This window comes from Myxocyprinus asiaticus, chromosome 10 (assembly GCF_019703515.2).
Source record: "Myxocyprinus asiaticus isolate MX2 ecotype Aquarium Trade chromosome 10, UBuf_Myxa_2, whole genome shotgun sequence".
NCBI classification, from domain to species: domain Eukaryota; kingdom Metazoa; phylum Chordata; class Actinopteri; order Cypriniformes; family Catostomidae; genus Myxocyprinus; species Myxocyprinus asiaticus.
Window position 1 is genome coordinate 52,491,574 of NC_059353.1, and position 27,655 is coordinate 52,519,228.

The window sequence follows — 27,655 nt, forward strand, 5'->3', positions numbered from 1 at the left end:
TCTGTGTGTCTATAATGTAGCCTGTAATTTAACTATCTATCACTGAGATTATTGGGTTGATGTGAGAGATTAAGGCAATGTTATCAATAGGGCAGGGCGATAAAACAATCTTGATGTTTATCTAAAAAAAATAAATAAAAAAAAGTGATCGATATCGATGATAAACTTTTGAGTAATTTTCTATACTTCTACGTTCTACATCTAGACCAGGGGTGTTCATTACATCGATTGCGACAGCAAGAGCACCACTGATTGGTCAATCTAGATGAAATATAAAAGATTGACTTTTTATTTCCTGACATGTGTAGCTGTGCTGTTTGATTGACAGGCGACTAATATTTGTGCGCTAATGCGGGTACGTGCCTAAATGGTCAAATACATTTTATAATTCCACCAATGCCCGTCTTGATGAGGCATTAATGTAAACGTAGTTGGTTTGGTCTAGTGAAAGTAAACAGTGGGACAAAAAGAGTATATGTATCAAAATGACTTGAAGTGTACATGTAACTGAACTGAGCACTGTCTAGTAGGCTATGTCATATAAAGACTATTAATCAAACAACAATAACAAGGAAATGAGAAAAGCACTCACTACTTTTGGCTGAATAACTTGAGTAGCTTTAAAAGTATTAATGTAATAGAATAAAACAGTGACATTTTTAATAATAATATTTTTAATAATATATATATTTTTTTTATAATACCGACCCCTGATGTAGAGAGTGTGTTAATTTGTATAATAAATTACCAAGAAAGTAGAGATGATAAAATAATTTATAATTATGCTCAGCCTTTAAAAGGATCAACCTTTGTAGAGCAATACTTCAGCAGAAAATTATGCATCATGCATTAGAACGAGAACACAACTATTGCTGGGCTTAAAGATACAAGAACTAAATCAATGTGCAACATTGTATCTCAAAAGGAGGACAATGTGGCCCCCCATGTGCTACTTAAAGGGACAGTTCACTCAAAAATGAAGATTCATCATTTACTCACCCTCATGTCATCCCAGATGTGTATGACTTTCTTTCATCTGCAGAACAGCACATAAAGGCAGCATAAAAGTAATCCATATGACTCCAGTGGCTTAATCCATGTCTTCAGAAGTGATATGATAGGTGTGGGTGAGAAACAGATCTATATTTAAGTCCATTTTTGCTAGAAATTCTCCTCCCTGTCCAGTAGGTGACGATATGCATGAAGAATGTGAATCACCAAAAACAAAAGAAGAAGAAAGTGAAAGTTAAATTACTTAAATATTGATCTGTTTCTCACCCAACCTATCATATCTCTTCTGAAGACATGGATTTAACCACTAGAGTCACATGGATTAGGCTACTTTTATGCTGATTTATGTGATTTTTGGAGCTTCAAAATGTTGGCACCCATTCACTTGCATTGTATGGACCAAAAGTGTTGATACATTCTTCTAAAAATCTTCATTTGTGTTCTGCTGAAGAAAGTCATACACATCTGAGATGACATAAGGGTGACTTTTCATTTTGTGTGAATTATTCCTTTGAAGCCCGATGTGGCCCCTGTATCAAACAGCTGCTCTACCGCCTCTATTGTGCGGGACGACGCGCCATGTGACCCTGCTTTTAGAGTGATTTTTTGTTATGCGCAACAAAAACTCTCTCAGTCGGCATTAAGGGAAATTTAGACCCTACACACAAACTGATTTTAATGTAATTGTTTCATACATTATGATATTGAAAATAACATTTTTATCTTTTCATTTCTGTAATCGTCACCCTTTTATTTTTTTTAAATCAGATTCATGTAATGTTTACAGTATCATAGATAAGTGATGTATTTTAAAAGTTGTCAATCACAAACACCTATAAAATACCTATATTTTTTATTCATTCTGGCAAACAGCCATAAAAAGGAATGTAAATTATGGGATGTGTGCTTCATTTTTAAATTGCAACATAGAGTTTTTATTATAAAGGGGCATAGCTTTCACAACTCAGTACTCAATACTCACTACTCATGAGTACTTTTAAATGAGCTACTCTTTTACTCTTGAGTAGTTTTTAGGACAGGTACTTTACTCAAACTACATTTTTTAAGAAGTAACAGCACTTTTACTGGAGTATTATTTTTCAGTATTCTTTCCACCCCTGTTCAAGTTATTAAGAAAAGACTATAAAGAGTTGTCCATTTTGAGCTCCGTGTGGAGGCCTGACAGAAGTTTACTGCACTACAACATTGTTCTGTTTTGCTTGAATGTAAAATCATTCAGAGATGCCATTTTTTAAATCACAAATATGATTTATTTATATACTGTATATAAACAACATGTGATGATCACATGCAGCATGCCCACTGATGTGCCATCTTGTGTCTGTGTGCAATACTCAATTAATAAAATTAATTAAGACATAATTGAGTGTTTACTCAATCATGTATGACTTGTATTACGACGTAATTTTCTGTAACTGCTTTGAAACGATGTGTATTGTGAAAAGCGTTTTATAAATTAAAATGACTTGACTTGACAATAGTGACGGCGCCCCCGGTGGCCAGCAGGTGAACGAGCGGTACTCAGTGGACTGGGACTCTGTGCTGGTCAGCTCTGATAATGTCATCACGGCTCGTCTGGACGGCAGAGGAAGTGGATTCCAGGGCCAGAAGATTCTACAGGAAGTGCACAAGCGTCTGGGAGCAGTTGAGGTTCAGGATCAGCTTGCTGCTGTTGAGTAAGATGTTTTTCTGTAGTTCATCCAAAAATGTTAACTCTGTCATCATTTATTCATCCTCATTTTGACTTCTTTGGAACATAAATGGAGAAGTTTGTCCACATGGCTGTTTTTGTGTCCTGCTTTTGTACAGGTACCTGCTGAAACTGCCTTACATCGACCGTAACAGGATTGGTGTTTTTGGTCAGGTAAGACACGGTTGAATTATTAAACACAGAAGACAAACTGTGTGAAGAATCATGAATCTAGTGTGTGTGTGTGTGTGTTTCTACAGGCTTATGGAGGTTATGTGGCACTACAGCTCATTAAATCTTCTGAGAATGTGTTTAATTGTGCCGCAGCTCTGTCACCTGTGACAGACTGGAGTTTATATGGTGAGTGCCGTGATCTTTAACACAATGATTGTTTTGGTGAAAACACACCTTTATTCTGTATGTTCAGACATCTTCTGTATTCACTGTTGATGTTTGAGAGAATTAATGAATGTTATATTTTATAGCGCTTTTCTGACATCACACTCAAAGCACTTGCGAGTGCAACTCAATCAATGTCTCTCTCTGTGTCGTTCAGCCTCAGCTTTCTCGGAGCGTTATCTGGGGTTTCCTCTTCAGGACGACAGTAGATATCAGGTGAGAGCTGGTTAGATATTCGTGAACTTTAGACTGTGTGAGTAATGTAAATATCCTCAACGAAATTGACTAAAATATTCGTTGATGAGGGTTTATTGATTTTATTAATGATAACAAGTACGAGACAAAAAGATGCACCATGATGGTAATTAAATGATTTTAATAGGGTTTAAAGAGGCATCGACGCATTGATCTGAAATGTGGATGCATTGATTACGGAATATAAGGATCTATTATCATTACTATATTAATAACCAGTGTTACACAGATAACGTGTGCCTTCTCACAACAGATTCAGAGCACACAAGATTGAAGGGAATAAAAGCACACTTTAAGAAAGTTCATACTGCTGAGTTCACTCTCTGTGACTCCACATAGTACAGTTTTTTACAATTGCTTAAGCACGATTTTGAAAACAGGGCTCATTTTGTCAAAACACTACAAACAAGTCACACACAAGTAGCAGAACACCTCAGATCTTTTGCACTTCATTCAAAACTATACAATAATTTATAAAAACCCAGTTTTGACACCGTATGGCACACACACACAATTCATACGATCTGATTCTGTTTGAACCAGGTACACACTGCTGTGCTCAATCTAAAGCACTTAACATTTCTACTTTTCTAATGATATAGTCTGGGTTGGATTTTTTCAGAGATATTGTTAAAGTACATGAATATATTGACCAAACACAACACACAAGACCAGTACTGCACACTGATGAATATATTTCTCCACATTGTAAAATCAGTCAATACATCCAAGCATTTCCAAAGATTGCATTTTGCACTGAAAATCAGAACATATCCTAAATAGAATATAGTACAGTACATACAGTAAACACAGCAAAAACATTTGTGGAGACAAAAGCAAGCATGAATTAAAGGAGATTGTAAACCTTCCATCGCCATGCTGAAAAACTCCTCAATGGGGTTAAGGATGGGAGAGTGTGGTGGGAGGTATTGGAGTGAAAATTGTGGATGCTGATGAAACCAGTTTTGGACCAGAGCAGATCGGTGGAATGATACATTGTCCCAGATGACAATGCATCTCATCTGCTCTGCATCCATTTGGTCTTCAGCTGTGACGATGTTGTGTAATTGTCTAAAAATGTGAGTATGTGGGCCGTGTTGTAAAGACCTATGTTGGCATGGTGGTGGAGGACCCCATTCTGCGTGATTGCAGCGCACATTGTGATGTTACCACCACGTTGGCCCGGGACATTCCAAATAACTCTGTGGCCAATGATGTTTCTCCTTCTTACTTTTGTTAGTTTAAACCCAGCCTCATCTATGAAGATAAATTCATGCAGAATTGCATCAGCATCCATTACCAAATCTCTCTGGAAAAAAACAAAAAAACACAACATTGTGTAGTTCAATATAGGCCTACTATAAATTTCCATATAAAAGTTTGTGCAGTGTACAGTTCTGAAGTGTACATTATTTACCTCCACATATTCATGCCACAGGTCTTTTACTCTCTCAGAATTTCTTTCAAATGACACTTGTAGAGTTGTTTCATCTGTATGTGATGTTTTTTAAGGACTCACCCCAGTGTTGAGACCTGATGGACATTATTGAAAACTGTGTGGTCACTGAGGATGTTTGTTTGAATTTCTGAGGCGTATCACATTATTGGCCAAAACGATAGCTCTCTCTTGTTCCTCTGTGATCATGGAGCCCCTTCCTCCTTCACATTCTGGACCCTCAATCCTATGTAGGCCAATCAAAATACATGTAAAATGTCACAGGACAGCATACAAGGCATTGTTTTAAACATGGAATGCAGTGAATGGGTACCAAAAAGTACTGATGTAGTACATACAGTATAGTAGGCTACATTGTACTTATTTTACTGTAGACAGTAGAGAAAAGTTGTTTTTCACCTGTGCTCGTGAAATGTCCGAATTACTGTTGCAACAGTATATCTGCTGAAGTTGGGCTGAACTCTCTGTCCAGCCTCTCTCAACGTCAACCCATGGTTTACAGCATGGCCAACCAATATTGCTAGAATCTCATCTGATAAATGTGGTCCTCATCTTCTTTGTCCACGTCCTCCTCCAGGCCTACCTCTTCCTCTCCTTACCCCTCTTCCTCTGCAGGCTCCCCCTCTCAGCCTAACTCTCCTTCTTCCTCTTCCTTTTACTGCAATGTTGCCTTCCATTTTTGTTGAAGACAGGTAAACTGACCTGCTGCCTTTTTATAGTGCTTACACCTGATTGGTGAGTTTACAATTAAGCACCTAAGTGTCTGTACACCTGACGGCCGTGTCTGATCAGTTGGTTCATAGGTGTGGTATTTTGAAAGGCAGTGCCTTGAAATGGCAAAGAAGTGACATCATGTTAAATTTCTGTGTCTAATGTAGAGAAGTATGTTTATTGTTTTGCAAAAAGCATGAGGCTGAGAATATGCTTATAGTTGTGCAGATCTGGGCTGAGGATTTGCTCCTTGAGTGTCAGGTTTCACTAACTGTGTTATTTTTAATTTTAGTGTGTAAGCAATCGTAAAAAACTGTAAAAGCAGGTAAATAGATGGATGTGTTCTGTGTCATTATTTATAACTTTTTTCATCCATTTATCCAAAGTTAATTGTCGTTGCTTTTTTCTCCGTATTGAATATATAATGCTTATATTGCTTTATTTCTCCATAAAAAAGTTTAACCACAAATATAACTAAAAATATTATAATAAATAAATGTGAAAGAGTGAAATCACTCACTCATTCACTCACTCTCTTTATAGTGATTGCCACATAGTGCACTATATAGGGAATAGGGAGCAATTACAGACTGTTCTGAAGGGAACTAACCAGTTAAAAATTAATGCCGGTTGATTAAAGTTACCAGTGATTGGTCAATGATACATGGCAGCCACAAAAATATAAAAGCTTTCTCGTAAACATGGTTGACAAGTGGAGCCTCCTCTGTTCTGCCGCCTCTCCCATTGAAAATGAATAAGGAACTTGCAGGTACAAGATACCTCGTAAAACCGCCTTTATACAATACTAATACAGTGGCAAGAAAAAGTATGTGAACCCTTTGTAATTAGCTGATTTTCTGCATTAATGGTCATAAAATGTGATCTCATCTTCATTAAAGTCACAAGTATAGACAAACACAATGTGCTTAAGATAACAACACACAAACAATTATAATCTTTCATGTCTTTATTGAACACATCCCATTAAACAATCACAGTGCTGTGGAAAAACTAAGTGAACCCCTAGCCTAAATATGAGAAAAAAAGCTAATTAGAGTCAGGAGTTGGTAAACCTGGCATCCAATTAATGAAACGAGATTGGAGGTGTGGGTTAGAGCTACTTTGACTTATAAAAAGCACTCAAACATTTTGAGTTTGTCACAAGAAGCATCTGCTGACGTGAACCATGCCTCACAAAAAAGAGATTTTAGAAGACCAACAATCAAGAATTGTTGCTTTGCATGAAGCTGGAAAGGGTTAAAAAGTTATCTTGAAGAGTTTCGATATTCATCTGTCCACAGTTAGACAAATTGTCTATAAATGGAGATGATTTAGTACTATAGGTACTCTCTCTAGAAGTGGCCGTCCAGTCAAGATGACTCAAAGGGAACACCGCAGAATGCTCAATGAGGTAATAAAGAACCCTAGAGTGACAGATAAAGACTTGAAGGAATCATTGGAACTGGTTAACATCTCTGTTCATGAGTCTACTATACAGAAAACATTAAACAGGTATGGTGTCCATGGCAGGACATCATGAAGGAAGCTGCTGCTTTCCAACAAAAACATTGCTGCACACCTGAAGTTTGCCAAAGACAACCTTGACACTCCACAACGCTACTGGGAAAATGTTTTGTGGACTGATGAAACTAAGGTTGAATTGTTTGGGCTTAAAAAGGGCACCACATACCAACATGAAAACATCATCCCAACAGTGAAGTACGGTGGAGGGAACATCATGATTTGGGGCTGCTTTGCTGCTTCGGGGCCTGGACCGCTTGCCATCATTGAGGGAAAGATGAATTCCCAAGTTTATCAAGATATCCTACAGGATAATATCAGGGTGGCTGTGTGCCAGCTGAAGATCAGTAGAAGTTGGGTGATGCAGCAGGACAATGACCCTAAACATAAAAGTAAATCCACTACAGAATGACTTCAAAAAAAACGAAAATCCACCTTTTGGAGAGTCCCAGTCAGAGCCCAGACCTTAACCCAATAGAGATGCTGTGGAATGACCTCAAGAGAGCTGTTCACATCAGACATCCCAAGAATATTGAGGATGAGCAGAATATTGAAGAGTTGAAGCAGTTTGTGTGTTGTTAGTTTAATCACATTGTGTTTGTCTATACTTGTGAATCTGATGAAGATGAGATCACATTTTATGACCAATTAATGCAGAAAACCAGCTAATTATGAAGGGTTCACATACTTTTTCTTTCCACTGTAGATAGTTTTTAATTATATGATCCTGTCTGATTTAAATGTGGGCCTTATCTGTCAGCACATGACATATTTTATTTGTAATTATTAGTGCAATGAATGTTGACGTTATATTATACAAATCTATTATGCTTATTCCATTATTTACATACTGTCTGTGTCTGTTTGTGTGTGTGTGTGTGTGTGTGTGTGTGTGTGTGTCTGTGTGTGTTTACATCAAGTCATTATGTTGCATTATGTTATCTTTTATTGATATCAGATCTATAATGCATGTAATATTAGTATTATTTTTCTCTTTATACATTCAGCCACACACCTCACTGTTCCTAAATTCATCGGTGAATCAAGCCTTGTGCATCTTGTGCTATCTGAACGTTCAGTAAAAATTTGAATCTTTTTTCTGAATATTTTTGTAAACAATTATGAATTGTTTTAAAATAATCTAATCGAATGGGATCTAATGAAATTGTTACCAAATTTCAGATTTCACGATACATCGTAACTGTTAGATAAAGAATCATAATCGAATCGTTGTCAGTGCAAATATTTACAACCATAGATTTTATTTAAAACATACTGTATAATAAAACTGCAAAATATTAAGAGGGCACAAACAGAAGAAACATCTAGAGAAACATCTGTGTTTAGAAGAAGAAACAACAGTCAGCTGCACACAGTCAGTTTCTATGTTGGGATGTGCAGACGAGTCGAGTGTTTACTGCCTGGAAATGTGTATGTGCCAACAGGAAGTGGGGAAAAACCTTAGTGATGTTTCAGGAGGTGAAAAAAAAAAAACTATTAATGTGAATTTTCAATCACTGAAATTAATGCATAAAAATGTCCAGTTCTAGTAAAAATGAATACTGTGTATGAGATGTGTGTGTGTTCTCTAGTTCTCTAGTGTACTGCAGAATCCACAGGGCTTCAGAGAGCAGACGCTCATGCTGCTGCACGCCACTGCAGACGGTCAGTGACTTGTGTGTGTGTGTGTGTGAGTGTGCGTATGTGTGTGTATGCGTGTGTGTGTGTATGCGTGTGTGTGTGTGTGCATGTGTGTGTGTGTGTGTGCATGCATGCGTGCATGCGTGTGCATGCATGTGTGCATGCGTGTGTATGCGTATGTGTGTGTGTATGCGTGCGTGCGTGGGTGCGTATGTGTGTGTGTGTGTGTGTGTGTGTGTGTGTGTGCCGGTGTGTGTGTATATGTGTGTGTGTGCATGCATGTGTGAGTGTGTGTATGTGTGTGTGTATGTGTATGCATGTGTGTGTGTGTGCATGCATGTGTGTGTGTGTGTGTATGTGTGCGTGCGTGTGCACGTGTGTGTGTGTGTGTGTGTGTGTGTGTGTGTGTATGTTAGAGAGAAAAGAAGTAAGCAGATAAAGTGAGAGGAATTGAGTGAGATATGGAGCAAATACAGATGATTGTCATTTGCTTTTTACATTTGGTATGTTTGTGTTTCCTGCAGCAAACATTCATTTTCAGCACACAGCTGAACTTATCAAGAACCTGGTGAAGGTTGGAGCAAACTACACCCTGCAGGTATTCAAACTACACATGAACACTACAGAGAGAGAGGAGTTTACACTTGTATTATTGGCATTATATTCATGTTGTTAGTCAGAGGGGAACTGGCCCCCACAGTGAGTCAGGTTATTTTTCTCCATTAATCAACATCTTATGGAGTTTTGTGTTCCTTGACACAGACGCCTTCAGCTTGCTCACTGGGGGTCTAAAGACAAAAGCAATTAGCCATAATTTTCAATGAAGTTTTTAATGAAACTGCTCAATGGAAACATTTATTACATTACAGACTTTACAATATGATTTTCTGTAAAACAATGTGTACTGTGAAAAGCGCTATACAAATAAACTTGTTTTCTCAGATTTTTTTTCAATATTACTGTACATTTATTTATAGTTGAATGTCATTTTAATTGTTTATCATTTTATTGATCATTTGCTGGTTGGTTGTTTTTTAGATTTATCCAGATGAAGGTCACTTCCTGTCTAAGAGAAGCAGGCGACACCTGGCAGCGACACTGAGCAGCTACTTTAGATCCTGTCTGCAGGAGGAAATGCTTCCCATCAGTGAGGAAGAGGAAGAGGAAGAAGAGTGAAGATGACATGCAGCACTCAAACACACACACACAATGGGACAGCGAAACACACTGGACGTCAAGACAAACATCTTTAATCAAAACCATTACACACAGACGCGCACACACACACTCACACACACACACACTCACACACACACACACACACACACACACACACACACACACACACACTACAATACACACACAATGGGATGGCGAAACAAACATCTTTAATCAGAACCATTACACACACGCACATACACACACACACACACACACACGTACACACAAACACACAACTACTGATAACTGCTACTCTGAGAGTGTGAACATGTATATGTGTGTAACAGTTATGATGGATGAGTGCATTAGAGCTGCGTGAGTGTGAGTGTGTGTGTGTGTGTGTGTGTGTGTGTGTTATTGTTGCTGGAAATGGATTTGATCGCCAAGACAAACATGAAAATATTTCATGAAAAATAATATCAGAAATCACTGAGAACTCTCTGATTGGTTCATGTGTCGGCCAATCACAGCACAGACTGCTCCAGCCACTGCATGATCTTTTGCTTTGCTTCACTTTCTGTCTGTCTATTGAGGAGCACTGCGTTTCCATAGTTACTTCACAGGAAAGAGTTACCGTCTCCATGACAACCACTCACGGGGAAGAACAGTCATTTTGTCCGTCAAAACCTCACGGTTCTGCTTGAAGACGGTCAGGTGTCAGAAACACACACGTGCATGATGCTCTCTGATAAGAAAAGAGTGTATACGTGCAGTGCATTCTGGGTGCTGTACAGAAGAGTGTGTATAAACGTATATTTTTTACGCCATCATATCTCATGTCAGCTTAGAGATGATCACAGGATGAATCCAGTCACTGAATGTTTTTAATTAGTTTATTTGTTTCTTGGGGGCTTTTGTATCGCTAATTGTTTAGTTTTGCTGTGTTGACGGGATGGGGTGGGGTGGGGTGGGGTGGGGGGGTTGGATTGATAGCTATTGTCCTCTAGTTATGACAATTACAACTATAAATAAACAACTAGTCAAAACCAGACTGTTTTCTCTAAACTTCTGTTTCTTATGTGAATGCTGCTGTAGGGATCAGATAGATGTGACTGTAATAGTGTCATGTTCAGACTGTCAGTCCAAATTCCTTTTTTTTTTTTGTGTTTACAATTGGAATCCGGTCTTCATGATTGACTGTCTACACTGTATATCGCAACTGATTGGGTCCAATTTGTGTGTCCCATTACTGTCGTCATTTTCTGGCATATCTGCATAGTTTGCTATTGCAATGACATTGCATCAGTATGCAAAAAAACAACATGGAGGGGAATGAAATAGAGATTTTAGTGTTTAACATATTACACCTGGACTACACTTTACGAGGCAGTGGCAGAGATGGAGGAGGCTGGCATGCGCCGCTTTATTTCATGCTGTTGTCTCCGCCGGTGATCCAGACAGACTCGCAGTGACTGGTGGACTCCTGTGATAACCACCTTTGATGAAACGATGTGGCTGTCGAACTTCAGTAGATTACATTAATAATATTATCAGACAAGCAGAACAGTCCGCCACCACACAGCATGTTTCCTGCAACAAAGTGTGATGTATAACGTGTGTTTGTGTAGTGTTAAAAAGTTACATACTGCAGAAAGACACTTGAGATCTGATCAGAGCGGTCAGACTGAAATGGATTTCCAGAAATGTGATTTGAATAGGATTTAAAAACACATATGAATGTAGCTTTAAACGGGTTTGTAAAAATTTTATTTCATGTGATTATTTGCCGTACAGACTTGCTAATTATGATCAGATTCCAATTGGATATGCACAAAAATCGGATTTGGACTGACAATCTGAACATAGTTATAGTGTCATTAGGACCACTGATCGCGATTGGGGAGGGGCTCCTGGCCGACCGCCTGGAGCGGGAGAACCGCTGCCATCCACCAAAACCGCAGCGGGGCGTTCCGCCCGGGGAGGCGCGGCTGTCATCCACTAGAGGGTGGAGGAGTGGCTGAGGACCAGGCTACGGTGTATCCGAGAAGCGGACGAAGCATCAAAGGAATGTTTAATTGAACAAAAAGACATAAACAAACACATAGAGGGCAGCTTCCTGCAGTTCTCTCTCTCTCGAACTGCCGCCTCTGGTCGCCTTTATCCCTCTCGGGCTTGATCAGCCTGATTAGGGGCTTGGTGTGCAGCATCATGACCCAGCCCCGCCCTCCTCTCTGCCACATTATGAAGGATTCACTAGAAGTGTAATTAATTATTGCTTTCTGTGCTTGTTCTGATCACCACTATATAATCTATTACAGTTTGAATGAAACAGACAGGAGAAGTGTCGCACCTGTCCCTCTTCCTCTCGTCCACCGGTCTGCAAGAATATTTATTAAAACAAAACTGGTCTGTGGTGTAAAAAAAGTTGGGGATCCTTCTAATGAAAAGAAAACTAAATAGGGAAAGTTTGTCAAGACAAACCTTTATGATGGCTTGGCAGAAAAGTTTGATGGTTAGACAGAGAGTCAGATAGCTATAGATAATCAGACACTGTCACATAGTCAAATTAGCCAGCAGCTACATAGATGGATAGATAGATAGATAGACAGACAGATAGACAGACGGACAGATAGATAGATAGAACACTTGCCGAATGTGTCTGCAGTCAAGAGCGATACAGGGTGAGAGGTATTTAAACAGTCACACAAATCAGAGCAGCGACAGAAGTGTTTGAGCTCATGATGTTTAAAGTTTCATTCTCTCTTCTCAACAATTCCCTGTAACTGTTAACTATCTTGTTTAATAATATAAAGGCAAATATTAATTAAACTTCTATCATAAACTGTCTGCAAATATGTAGATATCTCGTTTGAACAGATTCATTTCACAAACCTAACGAAACTTGCAAAAATCTGTTTTCTTTGTGTGGAGTGCTCATATTCCTCTTAAGCGCATCTTATTCTGGTCATGATCAAAACCGTGTTCCTCTGACTCATGAATGTTGCATGACGGTCAGTCCTGGACACTCCATGCAGGCGATCTGGGCCATGTAATCAGGAAGCGGTCAGTAGTTTGCTTCACACTGGATCCGCACAAAAGCGATAGAGCAACTTCAAAGTAAAAGCGCTTCATATGGGCTATAAGTGTCATATTCACTGTGCACTGTGTGTGAATTAGTTTGATTCAGTCTTTTTGTGAGAAAATGCGATTGCTAATGCACACATGTCATCAGTGGTTGCTGGACTACTGTGTTGTTATTTCCTAATGTATTACAATTTGTGTATGTGCAAACAATTACTAAAATGGGAAGACTAAATTGCTTTCTACCATTTAAAACACACGTCTTATTTTTTAAAGATTTTTTAATTATTATTTTTACAAAGTTAAAGTTTTGTGTTAAAGTAAATATAATGCTAAATAAAAGTAAATACATTTTTAGAGCAATTTATGTATATTTTATGTCATAATTTACTATTAACTTATGACATATCGACCTATCAGCCGCTCTGCTCTCTGGATATCGACATCAGCCATTAATAAACCCATATCAATCAACCTCTAGTTAGGAATAAAATGGTTCAATATAAATATTTAGATACTATAATATGATGCAATAAATATTATTAAAAATAAATGGAGTGGTGGTGGTGTAGTGGACTAAAGCACATAACTGGTAATCAGAAGGTTGCTGGTTCAATCCCCACAGTCACCACCATTGTGTCCTTGAGCAAGGCACTTAACTCCAGATTGCTCCAGGGGGATTGTCCCTGTAATAAGTGCACTGTAAGTCGCTTTGGATAAAAGCGTTTGCCAAATGCATAAATGTAAAAAAATGTAAATGTAAATACAATATAAATAATAAAATAATGAAGAATAATAATTAAATCAAATAGTGACAAATAACCACATCTGTCTAGTCACATCACACCTATTGGTTATCAGTTCCACTTCAGTTTGACACAGGACTATCTTTCCTTATATTGATAATATTTTGCGTAAACCTATTTGTTTTAAAGGCCTATTAAAAACTTTCATTTTGAAATGAATATTTTTGTGTTGTAAAAACTAGGCAGCTATGGTATTACCAACAGGATAATTCAGTTAACAGTGACAGTGAGCAGAAAGCTTACATATAACCAGTTGTGACTGCGTTCCAGATAAAAGGTTAAATGATCATTATTGGGATCAGTACTGGCCGATCAGATGACAAGAAAATCGATAATTGGGATCGGCTGTAAAAATCCTTATTGGAGCATCCCTCTTTTGAAGTGCTTCTAACTATATGAAATGCTCATATATCAGCCAAATCATTATTTTATGTAAATCTAATAATGAAAAATAAATGGCAATTGTGGCGGAACAACCCACCCCTCCCTCTTGTCATCGTCCCCCTGCCTCTGAGGGCTGTCCTTCAGCCAGGCTCACAACAGTCCCTCGGAACCCTGGTGCAGGTTAGATGAGTGGCCAGGGAGTACCGCACACATGCCGAGGAAGCAGGACGGCCTTCCCTTCAAACTTCCCGTGGCTCCTGGGAAGTCAGGCCACCACAGAAGCTGCCAGATCCCATCCATATCCTGGACCATCTCTTTGGACACTCCCCATCCTGCACTGAAGCCCGTTTCACCGCAAGGACACCACATTCCCCTTTTGTTTGGACACTCCACCATGAACACGTTAATTCCCCATTTTATGTTGATTATTATTTCAAATAAACACCTCTTCTAGGCCCAACTCCACACCCACTGTGTCTGTCTCTTGCTCACCCCGCCACACAATATATGCAAAAATGCTTAAAAAAGAAACAGGGTGTTGGGCACCTAAGGCTCAAAAATGCGCCAGAGCAACGAAGACTATCCCGTCTGGTCCGAGCCAACAGAAGGTCTACTGTGGCACAGAAAAGGTTAATGATGGTTACAGGAGGAATGTGTCACAACACACAGTGCATTGCACCTTGCTGCGTATGGGGCTGTGTAGCCGCAGACCAGTCAGAGTGCCCTTGATGACCCCTGTCCACCGTCGAAAGTGCCTACAATGGGCACGCAAACATCAACCTGGACCTTGGAGGAGTGGAAGACGTTTTCCTGGTCTGATGAGTCCCGTTTTCTTTTACATCACGTGGACGGTCATGCATGTGTGTGCTGTTTACCTGGGGAAGAGATGGCAGCAGGATGCACTATGGGAAGATGACAGGCCAATGGAAGGAGTGTTATGCTCTGGGCAATGTTCTTCTGGGAAACCCTGGGTCCGGCCATTCATGTGGATGTCAATTTGACACATACCACCTACCTAAACGTACAGTAGTTGCAGACTAGGTACACCTCTTCATGCAATGGAATTCCCTGATGGGAGTGGCCTCTTTCAGCAAAAGTCCCTTTAATGCTCCCGGGCAGCTATTTCTTGATGCATAAAAGTGCAGCTCCTGTCTGCTTGAATTTGGAAAGACCAAAATCTCAAAAAAGGTAACGATTAAGATTAATGAACATATTTCAAATCAGCAGTAAAATATGATAACAATGGTATCATAAATTGTACTTCTTTACCTCAAATTATGCTAAAAATGCTATTTCTCAGGCTGTTCCAACTAATGCACATGCATGTTCTCTAGTTGACTGACAGGCGATGTCTGGATCTAAAAGGTGATTGGCTCTTTTACCCGTTAGGCGGGACTTCCTTTCTACATCTGGCATTTTGGGAGTTCCAATTTCTCTCATTTATTTGAATACATGTGCTCTGTCTCGGGGTAAACAGTCTCTGATTTAGTTCAGCTGTACTCTGTGTTAGCTCACAGTACATTAACATGAATTATTTAGTCAGCACATGTAAGAAATGAGTCTTCATAACACTACCTGACTAATATCTACAGAAAATTAAAAAGGACAACCTTAATTTGTTACAAACTTTTATTCATTCTTTATATTGTCATGTGAGAAATAGTTACAGTCTGTTATAGTGTTTTTCTGGTTAGTGTGGTCCAGTTAGCTCCTGCTGGTAGATTCTGTAATATCATTATCTTAACAAAATACATCTTTCTACTTTGACAGACATTAAAAGTAGCCGTGTATTCTGAATGATGAATACAATTTATTTTTTTATTTTTTTGCAAGCAACATATAAATAGCAGGAATTTCACTGTATTATAGTAGATGTTTAACTTAGTGCTGCACAATTAATTGAATAAATAATAAAGATTAATAACTAAGACAATTAAGACAATTAACTAATCGTGAAAAGTGTCAATTACAGCAGTCCATGTAAGTCTACTCATGTTGTGTCAAAATGTGCGGGTGAACATTGTAACCAATCATAGACGAGTCTGTTGTTCGCTTCTGTGCGTTATATATTCAAAATTTGGATAATGCTTTGTTTTTTTATGCTTCTAAGTGGGCCCAATATGAAGTTGTTAATTTACTGATAAAACACCAATAAAGTAATTCAGGATTAGTTTGTGGGTTGTTTTGGATGTACAGCCTACATAAAAAAAATAAAATATGGCATGCAGTTGATTCACTCAAACTAAGTATTTTATTTTAATTTTATTCATGAAAATGGTCACACTTTATATTAGGTGTCCGTAACTATTGTGTATTAACATTAAATACATACAAGACTATGTATTTACCGTGTAACTACATGTTATTCTACAAAATTCCTACATTTGCTGCTACTGAGGTTGAGGTACGGGTAGGTGTTAGGGTTAGGATTAGGGGTTAAAGTTAGGTTTTGGGGTAAGGGTTGGGTTAGGGGTAACGTTAACAGTGTTACTACAAATGTAACTACAGTGCAACAACATGTATGTACATAATAAGTACATTGTATCAAATGGTTAAGTACATAGTAGTTAAATACTCCTAATATAAAGTGGGTCCATAAAATGTATTGCAATTACAATATCAAAATAATCAACAATTCTGATTTTTGTCATAATCGTGCAACCCTATTTTCACTATAATCCAGAGTGACCAGTCACTTGCCATTTACATCTTAAAAATGTTTCTGGAGAGTGAATGAAGCAAAGAAGGTCCTATGCCATTTAGATGAATGGGAACGCTAGCAAAACACTTCCTCCAGGTTTTATAGAACCTCTGGTCTGTAGTAAACAGATTACTCATTTAATTATTATTTTTCATTTATTGTTCTTTTAGGTGTTCATAACATATTATATTCCTAAATTAAGAACACTGCAAGCATTTATTCATATTGTATCATCTTTATCAAAGGTCTTGCTGATAATAGACGTCAATCACAGTAGCACACTCATAAATGTTTTTTAACGTAAATGAAAATAAGGCTGTGATGGATAGAATTCAGTTAAATGTACACTGTAGCTGTATAAAGCTCCTAAACTGCATGTAATTTTCAGTTTCGATGTCTTTCCCATCAATAATGATTGATGGCACCACTGTGAATATGGTCCATTACTGCTGCATTTATAGTGGCAGAGAGTGTGTGATAAATGAGACACAGTCAAACACTTAATACATGTAATGAATAACATTTATTTGATTGTTTTCTAAATTTTTACAAGTGTGACATTTTTTACTAAAGCAATTTTCCCAACCTTTTTTGCCGTAAGTACCCCCACAGCACCATCGGTAAGGCTCAAGTATCCCTTTATCGACACAAAACCAAAGATGTGTACTAAACGCTAAATATCAAAACCACTGTACTACACAAGAAAACGTACACAAGTGATACAAGCAGCTGCTGAGGTGCAGTAGTACAACAGTTACAAACCGCAAATGCTTCAAAGCGTTTAAGTAAATTATCCTGAAAACAGACAACATGTGACAACAGGTTAAGTAATGATGGAAACAGAATTCTACTCTATAACATATAGACAGACAGCAAGTTGACGTTCAGCAATTCTATGGGAACTCTGGGTAAGTTAAACCCATTATAATATAAATGGTAAACATACAGTATGTAAGATGTTCAAGATCGTCATATTATGGACTTTTCAAGATGATGCAATTACTTTGTCTCTTTCTGATCAATTAAAAAAAGTGTTATCAGAAATCATATTTAATTGTTAATGTTTCAGCATGTGCTGCTTCTCAATCAATATGTGAGAATGAATCAACTGTTCTAGATCTGATGTTCTATGCTGTGTGACTCATCTATCTCTCTGGCTCTTCTTCAGGTGAGATTGTGGATAAATATGTAAATGAGGAGAAGGGGTGGCCACAGATGTTAGTCGTCATCACTGGTTTCCTTGGTAACAGGTAGGTTGTCATGGAAGCACTCTCTGATGAAGGAGATGAGTGAGTTTAGCATGTAGTGTCTGCTGATGACATCATCACCCTCATCAGGGAAAATCTGCACAGAGATCAGGAAGGTTAAAGGTTGAGTGCATGAGGTCGGATGTCGAGCAGGTGCGTGTAAGTTGGGTGGTTTCACATATAGTATGTTTTAAGTGAACCAAACCCAGTTGGGTTAAAGTGAACCAGAAAGGGAACCAGCCACAAATGACCTCAGTACTTTTGGTGTTCACAATGTAATGACTTAAAAGAGGACCCAATCTCTTTTTTTGGTCCTCTTCACATTATTATGGTATCAGACCCCTTGTTGTTCACACCACAGCTCCTTAAGAACTCAGACCCCATGGCAGCTGTCACCATTATAACATTTGGCTGACAATAATTTTTCATATATAAATGCGATTATTATGATAAGCAATTGTCATACAAATTGTCATCCTTCTTAAGGTTCATGTATGCTTATTACAGATAGGCCTACACCTTAAGTAGTAATTTATTGATAATTAACTTGAAATCATATAATAAAATGGGGCTATATGATTACTTTTAAGACTTTAAAAATCTTGAATTATTCATTAAAAATTATTGCACAAGTAATATTTTATATGTTATATAATTTATGAAACCCAGACAACACCGCCAATTATATTACATCATGCAATAGTAATAATGTATACTGTATTTCTGTCCTAAATTCTTCACTCTCTCACATTATGTTAAGGCTGTCCGACAAAACCTACAAGCTCCTATTTCACATGAAGGAAAACATTTGAAATTCCATGTGCATTTGAAAATATGTTTGTTTATCTATCATCTTGAGAGTAATGGAGCGTCTCCTCCTGCGTGTCATTTACATTGTGTGTATGAGCCAAGAACATTTGCTATTGCGCAAATAAAATTAGAGTGAAACTATAAAAATCCTCACTTGTATTTTCGTGGGAGTTTGGCGTGAACCTCCGTAGATGGTACACCCATCAGAGCACTTTTTCAGATTAACAATTTTTATTAATTCACATATTTGAACATAGAAAAACAAAACATGTATACACACATCAGACCACTTTAAAGCGGATCATCTTAACGCGCTACTCTGCTCTGAATGCGGCCGGTCCGTTCATTTTAGGTGCTCAAATAATACAAGAAGAATGGAATACGAAACACAAAATCATGTCATGGTAATCATGGCATATCTATATTCACTTAAAATTCCCATAAGAGGACAGTAAATTGTGACTGGAATATGAAGTATGTAAAGCAAATATGTATGGCAAGCCACAAAGTACTTATGTCATAAAGTGCAAAGCAGACTGGTACCTCTTCGTTTCACATCGCACAAATCAATCGACCCACAAAAGGACCCACAAACGAACCGTACTCAGACAACTTCCTGAGGTGCTGCTTTTGGATCCTTTTAGGGGGGTCTGAGACAACTTGGGTTGTTCACATATACACGTTATACCGCTCTGAGAGTGCTTGGAGTGCTCAAATGAACTAGGTGAGAAAACACCCTAAGTTGAACTCTCACCTGTAATGTATATTTCACATTAAGCTCGGACAGTAGCTTCACCAGTTCTGCCGTATGTTGAAAATGAACATTTGCTGATAGAAGGAGAGAAATTAAGTGTCAAATGATGAAAGCGTCATTTTATCTGAAAGTATCATGAATTCTGTCATGAGCTCACCGTCTGCTGTTCCGTGAAGAATCAAAAACTTTATTGTCTCAGAGTGAGTGACATTCGACACGAAACTGGAGATCTGACACACACACACGCACACACACACGCTGGCATATAAGAGTCATTTGACAGATACACACAACTATCATGTGAGAGTGAAAGTGATGATATCTTACCTTGTATTTGAGTTCATTTTTGATGGGAAAGCCAAAGAATCGCTCTGTAAAGGTCGAACCTTTATACAAACACACAGTAGTCACACTAGTGAGGATGTTTATTGTGTCAGATAATGAATGTGAGTTTGTGTGTGTCACACGCACCATAGAGTTGCCAGTCAAACACTGGTGCCACGGCAATGCCACAGCGCAGCTCAGATGTGTGTGACAGCAGTAGAATTGAACTCAAGAAGCCGCCGTACGCCTGAAAAGAACCAATAAATACAACATCAAACATTTCACATGTTTTAAATGTGCAAACATTTTAATATAATCTATTTCTACTCTTGATCTCAGGAACTGAGTACAACTTTATTTATAGTATATTCAGGTATTTTTATCAGTGTCTTTGATAGAGATGCAGTTTATTTAAAGTACTTGATCTTGTTGCCAACTACAGGACTTGATATTTTTTTTGTGGTTTTCAAACACAATGATTCTGGTGATAAATCTGACCTGTAATTTGCTCTTAAAGGAATATTCCAGGTTTAATATAAGTTAAACTCAATCAACAGCATTTGTGGCATAATGTTGATTACCACAAAAAAAATTTTGACTCGTCCCTCCTTTTCATTAAAACAAGCACAAATCTGTGTTCCAGTAAGACACTTACAATGGAAGTCAATGGGGTCAGTTTTTGGAGGGTTTAAAGGCAGAAATGTGACACTTATAATTTTATAAAAGCACTTACATTAATTCTTCTGTTAAAACTCATGTATTATTTGAGCTGTAAAGTTCAATCATCATTTTTTACAGTCATTTTAGGGTTTAAAGTGGTACGTCATCATGGCAACGAAGTTGTAAAATTGGCTCTAACTTTACACAGATGCGGTTAGTAAGTGATTTTATCACAATAAAATCATGTTAACACACATATTGTTTATGTTTTGTGTCTATACTTTTAAAACAGTGAGTATTTTAATGTTTACAGACTGACACCATTGACTTCCATTGCAAGTATCTCACTGGAACACAGATTTAAAGTAAAGGAGGAACGAGTCGAAATACATTTTTGTGGTAATCAACATTATGACACAAATGCTGTTGAATGAGCTGAACTTGTGTTGAACCTGGAATTCCCTTTAATCCCCACCTTTCCAAAAACCCCGACTCTGCGTACATCGATATAAGACAGCCCCGCCAGATACCTGCAGCAAACAACAATAAAAAAAAATATATATATATGGACAAGCTGTTACTCTAGTATTGAATTGGAAAACAACTTTAACATCAGTCCACAAATATAATTTATGAACGCTTGTTATTTTCACATTACAAGAGATTATGACTAATAAATGTGTCATCAGTATATGTCAGAGTTCAGCCACTTTTGTTGATTGTGTTTTGTTGTCTTTGTGGTTGAGCTCTGACACTCTTGTTTAGTGTCTTGTCTAGTCTATGTGAGAGTGCATGGCTCGTCCTTTTGGCACTGTCATGCATTCTCTTGTCTTGCTGGTTATTGGCACGAGTGCATTACTTTTATGTCATTCTTAAGGCATGCACTCATGTCAATTGTTTTGTGTTTGTCTCTTGTGACCTCGGGCTAGGGTTAGGGTTAGGCTTTGCGTTGCGCTCGCCTTACACTGTGCGTCCGGGTCACGATTCATTGTCATGTTGTGCTGGGGTTCGGCCGCTTCGGTCTTGGTGCCTGTTTATTTGTGGAACACCAGCACAAATGTCCCCATCTTGTCTGTCGTTTGGCATGAACGCATGTTGCCTTGTCTCTGGCGATATGTGCTCGTCTCATTCGGGTGTTTGTGTCTGTGAGAGCACGTGGATTTGTTTAGTTTCCATATTGCCACGTGTCTCTCAGTCTTCCTCTCATTTCTCTCCCTTTATTAGTCCTTGTGTTTGCTGTCCTGTGCTGGATTGTTTTTCTTCCTGTCTGTTCAGATCTTCGTGTATTTATTAGGGGCCAAGCACCAAAGGTGCGTGTGCACCTATTGTGTTTGTTAGTGTTCTTTTTATTATTATTATTCTGTATATGGTTCCTATTTTCAAATCGATTTAAGTTTTGAAGACGCTGATTTGTGTTCCATTTAGCTGTACACTAGCTATTTGAAACACTCACCTGCTGTATATGCGATGAGTCCACTGCCACACGTGCCTGGTGTGTGTGTGTGTTGTGTGCGTGTGTCCAAGTGTTCGCTCCTGTGGGAAAGCCGCAATGCTCCATATTGTGGCTGTGATAATTCATGAAGCATTCCATTCAACTCAGAGAGTCTGAATTTCCACCTTTCCACTGGGGAAAGTGCAATGTAATGACACTTTATGTCAGACTTCTAACTTGCAAACTGGCGTGGAAATCTTCAACTCCCATTTTGAAGAGATGCAGGTGTGTTACGTCATTTAGAGCAGGGAGGTTTACAGTCAGTAACAAATATTTACTTTTATTGAATAATATCCATTAAAGAGTCAAAATTCATACATTAAATGATAATAAAACGTGTTTAGTAAACGTTTTGCAGAGACAGGTGTTCAAAACACAGTTAATTACACTCTCTTTGTTTTGATTATCATAACGATAGCATTGCAGCATCGTATATCAGTTTGGTTGCTATGAGACATCTCTGACAATCAATGTACCCCTCAAAACCACAACGTAATCTGTAACGAGTAGTTTCTGAGATGAGACAGGAGATGCTGGATCTAATTGCAGGCTTTTAATGAAGATGATGCAAGTGAAACAAACAAACAAACATGAACTCAAATAGCAACAAACAAGAACTGACAAAGAGGGAACAAAACTAGAGGGTATTTATACACACAAGTGCTAATGAGGAAATGGAGAACAGGTGAGAACAACGGGGAACAGATGGCAGTGATGAGGGCAGTGCATTATGGGAAATGTAGTCTGGGGGAAACAAAAGACAGAGGACAAAAACCACTTCAAAATAAGAGTCCTTGGAAACCTTGGAAAGTCCTTGGGGTGGCCTCAGGGCAGGGATAGATTAGGGAGGCTTGGGGGGCGGCCTCAGGGCTGGGACAGGGTCAGGAGGCCTGGAAGGCAGCCACAGAGCAGTGACAGGTTGCCTGGGAAGCGGCCACAGGGTGGGGACAGTGTCAGGAGGCCTGGGAGGTGGCCACAGAGCAGGGACTGGGTCAGGAGGCCTGGGAGGTGGTCACAGAGCAGTGACAGGAGGCCTGGGAAGCAGCTTCAGGGCAATGACAGGATCCGGAGGCCTGGGGGGTGGCCACAGGGCAAAGACAGGATCCGGAGGCCTGGTAGGTGGCCACAGGGCAGGGACAGGATCAGGAGGCCTGGAAGGTGGCCACAGAGTGGGAACAGGGGGTTTGGGAGGCAGCTCTAGGAAGGAAACAGGGTTCGGCGGTTTGGCTGCAGGAGGTGGAAACTTAAGGGGCGGAGCCATAGGTAGACCCAGAGGCAGAGCAGCAGGAGTAGGGACTTGAGATCCCAATGGCGGAGCTGGAGATGGGTCCAGAGATGGAGCGGGCGGAGCAGTCAGAGGAGGAGTCTTAGGATGAAGAGTGGGTGGAGCAACAGGAAGAGCCGGAATTTGAGTCAGGAGGTGGAGCTGCTGGAGGATCAAAAACTGGACACTCAGGAGAAGGACCCGGAATGAGGTTGGGTGGAGCCACAGGAAGATGGAGGATTTGGGTCTTGAGAGGAGGAACTGGAGGTGGAGCAGGCGGAGCCACAGGAGAATCAGGGATTTGAGACTCAGGAGGTGGAGATAGTGGCGGAGCTGGCTGAACCATAGGAGGTGGAGTTTCAGGGGGTGAGGGCGGAGCCATGGAAGATTCTGAGGGCAGAGCCGAGAGAGGCTCGACGAAGGCAGGCGGAGCTGAGGCAGGCTTGACGAAGGCAGGCACCCTAACCCTAACAAACAAGAACTGACAAAGATCACCATCGATCATCATTTTCATTATCAATCATTGCTACCACATCCAAGTACCTGAGTACTCATGCCCATCCCTAATAGCTGCTATGAGTCCAAACACAGAATATGCACTCCTGCCAGTTTGGCATTTATTACTCCTCAAGACTTCATGGAACTTATTCCAAAGTACTCAAATCTAGCAAGATTGTACTGTTTTTGCATAAATCCATTGAAAGAAGCAGCTAAAATGTAAGATTTCGGCGGTGGGTTCAAAGGTGGGTAGTAACGCACTACATTTACTCCGTTACATTCACTTCAGTAACTTTTTGGGAAAAAATTTACTTTTAGAATAGGTTTAAAAGTGGGTATTTTTTACTCTCACTCTCATTTCTAATGAAATGTTTGTACTTTTACTTCGTTACAATGGGTGGCATTCCTGCCGTTACATTACTGGGTTTAATTTTAATTAATGTGTAATTTATGGAGAGATTATTGAATGAGACTTTTACAACAGCAGATGTTCACACAGCTGCGCGTGCTGTCACAGAGTGTCACTCAAGCCGAGTCCATCACTGCTGCAGCATCATGCTCTTCTAACTAAGTGAAACACTTTCTTCACTCTGCACAGTAAAAAAAAAGAACATCATGCAATGCCTTCATTTAACACCGAGTCAAGCGGATATTTCAAGTTTAAAATTGCAGCTCCAATTTAAGGCAGTTAAATTGGGCTTTTCTGTGACATGGTGATGGTCATTTTTTAGGGTGATTCTGTAAATATGTGCTCTTGTGACATCAGTTTATAAGTGTAAATTTTTAAATCTGCAGCAATACATTGCGGGGATACTGGAAACTATTGCAGCTACTTCAGGCGGATTAACTGTATAAATCCATGTAAAAATCCATGTTAAGTGTAAATGCCTTTTGCTCTGCCGATCGCGTTATTGAGTAGTGATGGCATAGTGGGCTAAAGCACATAACCGGTAATCAGAAGGTTGCTGCCACCCCACAGCCACCACCATTGTGTCCTTGAGCAAGGCACTTAACTCCAGGTTGCTCCGGGGGGATTGTCCCTGTAATAATTGCACTGTAAGTCGCTTTGGATAAAAGTGTCTGCCAAATGCATAAATGTAAATGTTATGGACAACCAGAGCACGAACAGACAGCATTTCACAAGCGGCAAACTCTGCATTTGGGGAGCGGCGGTACTGCTATACAGAACTAATTAGAGAAACAGATCACTTTCACATTCTTCTTCTTGTATTTTTGGTGATTCACATTCTTCTCTGCATATTGCCCCCTGCTGGGCTGGGAGAAGAACTTCTAGCAAAAAATGACTTAACTATTGATCTGTTTCTCACCCACACCTATCATACTACTTCTGTAGATATGGATTTAACCACTGGAGTCATATGGATTACTTTTATGGTGCCTGCATTTGCTTTTGGAGCATAACAAATGTGGCACCCATTCACTTACATTGTACTGACCGATGGAGCTGAAATATTATTCTAAAGAACTTAATAGGTGTAAAGAATTATGGTCTTCGTTCACAAGATTATTATCTTTTAAATATCCCGAAGGTCCGTACAAATATGGGTAAAAGGCTGTTTAGTTATGCTGCTCCATTTGATTGGAACCAGTTACAAGATAAATTATGTTTTAAAGAGTTGGTCTCTCTAAATGAATTTAAGGGTATCTTAAATGATTTGGTTTCGGATTTACCTGATTGTAATTGTTTTAAGTGATATGTGTACATTTTGTATATGTAATTAATGTATCTGTTTTATGTTTAAATGTTTTTTGTTTTAATTAAGTGTGCTGCCTGTCTTGGCCAGGACCCTCTTGTAAAAGAGATTTTAAATCTCAAGAGTTTTTATTTCCTGGTTAAATAAAGGTAAAATAAAAAAAATAAAAAATAAAAATAATGTGTGTTCTGAAGAAAGGAAGTCACTTGAGTACTCTTTTAATTGGATACTTTCTTGCTCTTACTCAAGTAATTATTTATGTTAGCACTTTTACTTCTACTTGAGTAATTCTTTTTTAAAGTAATTGTACTTTTACTTGAATACAGTTTTTTTCTACTCTACCCACCTCTGGTAATGGTGGCCTTAGGTTCTCTATCCAAAAAAACACTAGGATGACGTCACTGTTCTGGAATGAGCAAGGCCAACCCCTGTAACCATAGAAACATCATACCAATGGCTACATGACCTGTCAATCAAATCTTGACTAGCGATCCATTGGCTGCATCTATTCACTGAAACAGCCAATGCGCATTTTGAAGAGGCCATGGAGCCTTTGATCTGGTTTGATTGACAGCTCCGCATGTGAATTATAGAGAGACTCGTGGGTGGGCTCAAACAATGTGGACGTTTCACCGGAATAGTGGAGACCTCGATGATAAAATAAGTTTTATGCTACGGTTGGGATGGTGTTCTTCGGCTTGCAAGCCTCACCCTTTTTCCTCCAAACATAACGATGGACATTATGACCAAACAGTTCAATTTTTGTTTCATCAGACCAGAGGACATTTCTCCAAAAAGTAAGATCTTTGTCCAAATGTGCACTTGCAAACTGTAGTCTGGCTTTTTTATGGCGGTTTTGGAGCAGTGGCTTCTTCCTTGCTGAGCTACCTTTCAGGTTATGTTGATGTAGGACTCATTGTACTGTGGATATAGATACTTGTCTACCTGTTTCCTCCAGCATCTTCACAAGGTCCTTTGCTGTTGTTCTGGGATTGATTTGCACTTTTGCACCAAACTACGTTCATCTCTAGGAGACAGAATGCATCTCTTTCCTGAGTGGTATGATGGCTGCGTGGTCCCATGGTGTTTATACTTGCGTACTATTGTTTGTACAGATGAATGTGGTACCTTCAGGCATTTGGAAATTGCTCCCAAGGATGAACCAGACTTGTGGAGGTCCACAATTTGGCTGATTTCTTTAGATTTTCCCATGATGTCCATCAAAGAGGCACTGAGTTTGAAGGTTGGTCTTAAAATACATCCACAGGTACATCTCCAGTTGACTCCAATTAGCCAATTAGCCTATCAAAAGCTAATTGGCTAATTGCCTATAGGCTTGACATAATTTTCTGGAATTTTCCAAACTGCTTAAAGGCACAGTTAACTTAGTGTATGTAAACTTCTGACCCACTGGAATTGTGATATAGTCAATTAAAAGTGAAACAATCTGTCTGTAAATAATTGTTGGAAAAATTACTCCTGTCATGCACAAAGCAGATGTCCTAAATTACTTGCCAAAACTATAGTTTGCTAATATTAAATCTGTGGAGTGGTTAAAAAATGAGTTTTAATGACTTTGGCGTAAGTGTATGTAAACTTCTGACTACAACTATAAAAAACACCAAAAAAGCATATATTGGACGATGCCAGTTAACGGGCTAAATTAGCTCTTCAGTATACTTACTGTCTGATTGTTCATATGACAACTAAAGAAGAAAACATTTGCAACATTTTGTAAGGAATTTATTTAATTTTAAATTATTGTATTTAAATGTTTTATCAATTTTATTATGAAATGAAAAAAAAAGAGTGTGTATTTTGATAAAATAATTGAAATATGGTAAGATGTATCATGCTGCATCAAGGCTTATTTTGTAATCAAATCATAATGATGTTTCTAAAAATGCTAATAACTTTTGATAATTTTAGTCTATTGTCATTGATATGCTCTTTGGCTGATGCCAAGAACAATTACATTACAAGTGGTTCTATTCATTGCTTTTCGAGCAGTTTGCTTAAAATCTTCACAAAAATGCAATTTTCACTAATTTTT

The 27,655-nt window shown here is 38.8% G+C and overlaps 2 protein-coding genes across 3 annotated transcripts in view; one reads left to right on the top strand and one right to left on the bottom strand.

Annotated features, from left to right (window-relative positions):
* LOC127446979 (inactive dipeptidyl peptidase 10-like) overlaps positions 1 to 10,815 on the top strand; it is a 61,454-nt gene extending 50,639 nt beyond the window's left edge. For both annotated transcript variants that reach the window (XM_051708394.1, XM_051708395.1), the window contains exons 20-26: positions 2,514 to 2,708; positions 2,842 to 2,896; positions 2,983 to 3,082; positions 3,279 to 3,337; positions 8,657 to 8,729; positions 9,230 to 9,303; positions 9,744 to 10,815. In XM_051708394.1, coding sequence (XP_051564354.1) covers positions 2,514 to 2,708; positions 2,842 to 2,896; positions 2,983 to 3,082; positions 3,279 to 3,337; positions 8,657 to 8,729; positions 9,230 to 9,303; positions 9,744 to 9,881 — 694 coding nt within the window. In that variant the 3' untranslated portion in view covers positions 9,882 to 10,815. The remainder of the gene's footprint in view (positions 1 to 2,513; positions 2,709 to 2,841; positions 2,897 to 2,982; positions 3,083 to 3,278; positions 3,338 to 8,656; positions 8,730 to 9,229; positions 9,304 to 9,743) is intronic.
* Positions 10,816 to 17,386: 6,571 nt separating this feature from the next.
* LOC127446980 (inactive dipeptidyl peptidase 10-like) overlaps positions 17,387 to 27,655 on the bottom strand; it is a 64,627-nt gene continuing 54,358 nt past the window's right edge. Inside the window, exons 21-26 of the mRNA XM_051708396.1 lie at positions 21,109 to 21,163; positions 20,121 to 20,220; positions 19,977 to 20,035; positions 19,807 to 19,879; positions 19,650 to 19,723; positions 17,387 to 18,182 (exon numbers count right to left, since the gene is read on the bottom strand). Of these exons, the coding sequence (XP_051564356.1) occupies positions 18,057 to 18,182; positions 19,650 to 19,723; positions 19,807 to 19,879; positions 19,977 to 20,035; positions 20,121 to 20,220; positions 21,109 to 21,163 (487 nt within the window). The 3' untranslated portion in view covers positions 17,387 to 18,056. The remainder of the gene's footprint in view (positions 18,183 to 19,649; positions 19,724 to 19,806; positions 19,880 to 19,976; positions 20,036 to 20,120; positions 20,221 to 21,108; positions 21,164 to 27,655) is intronic.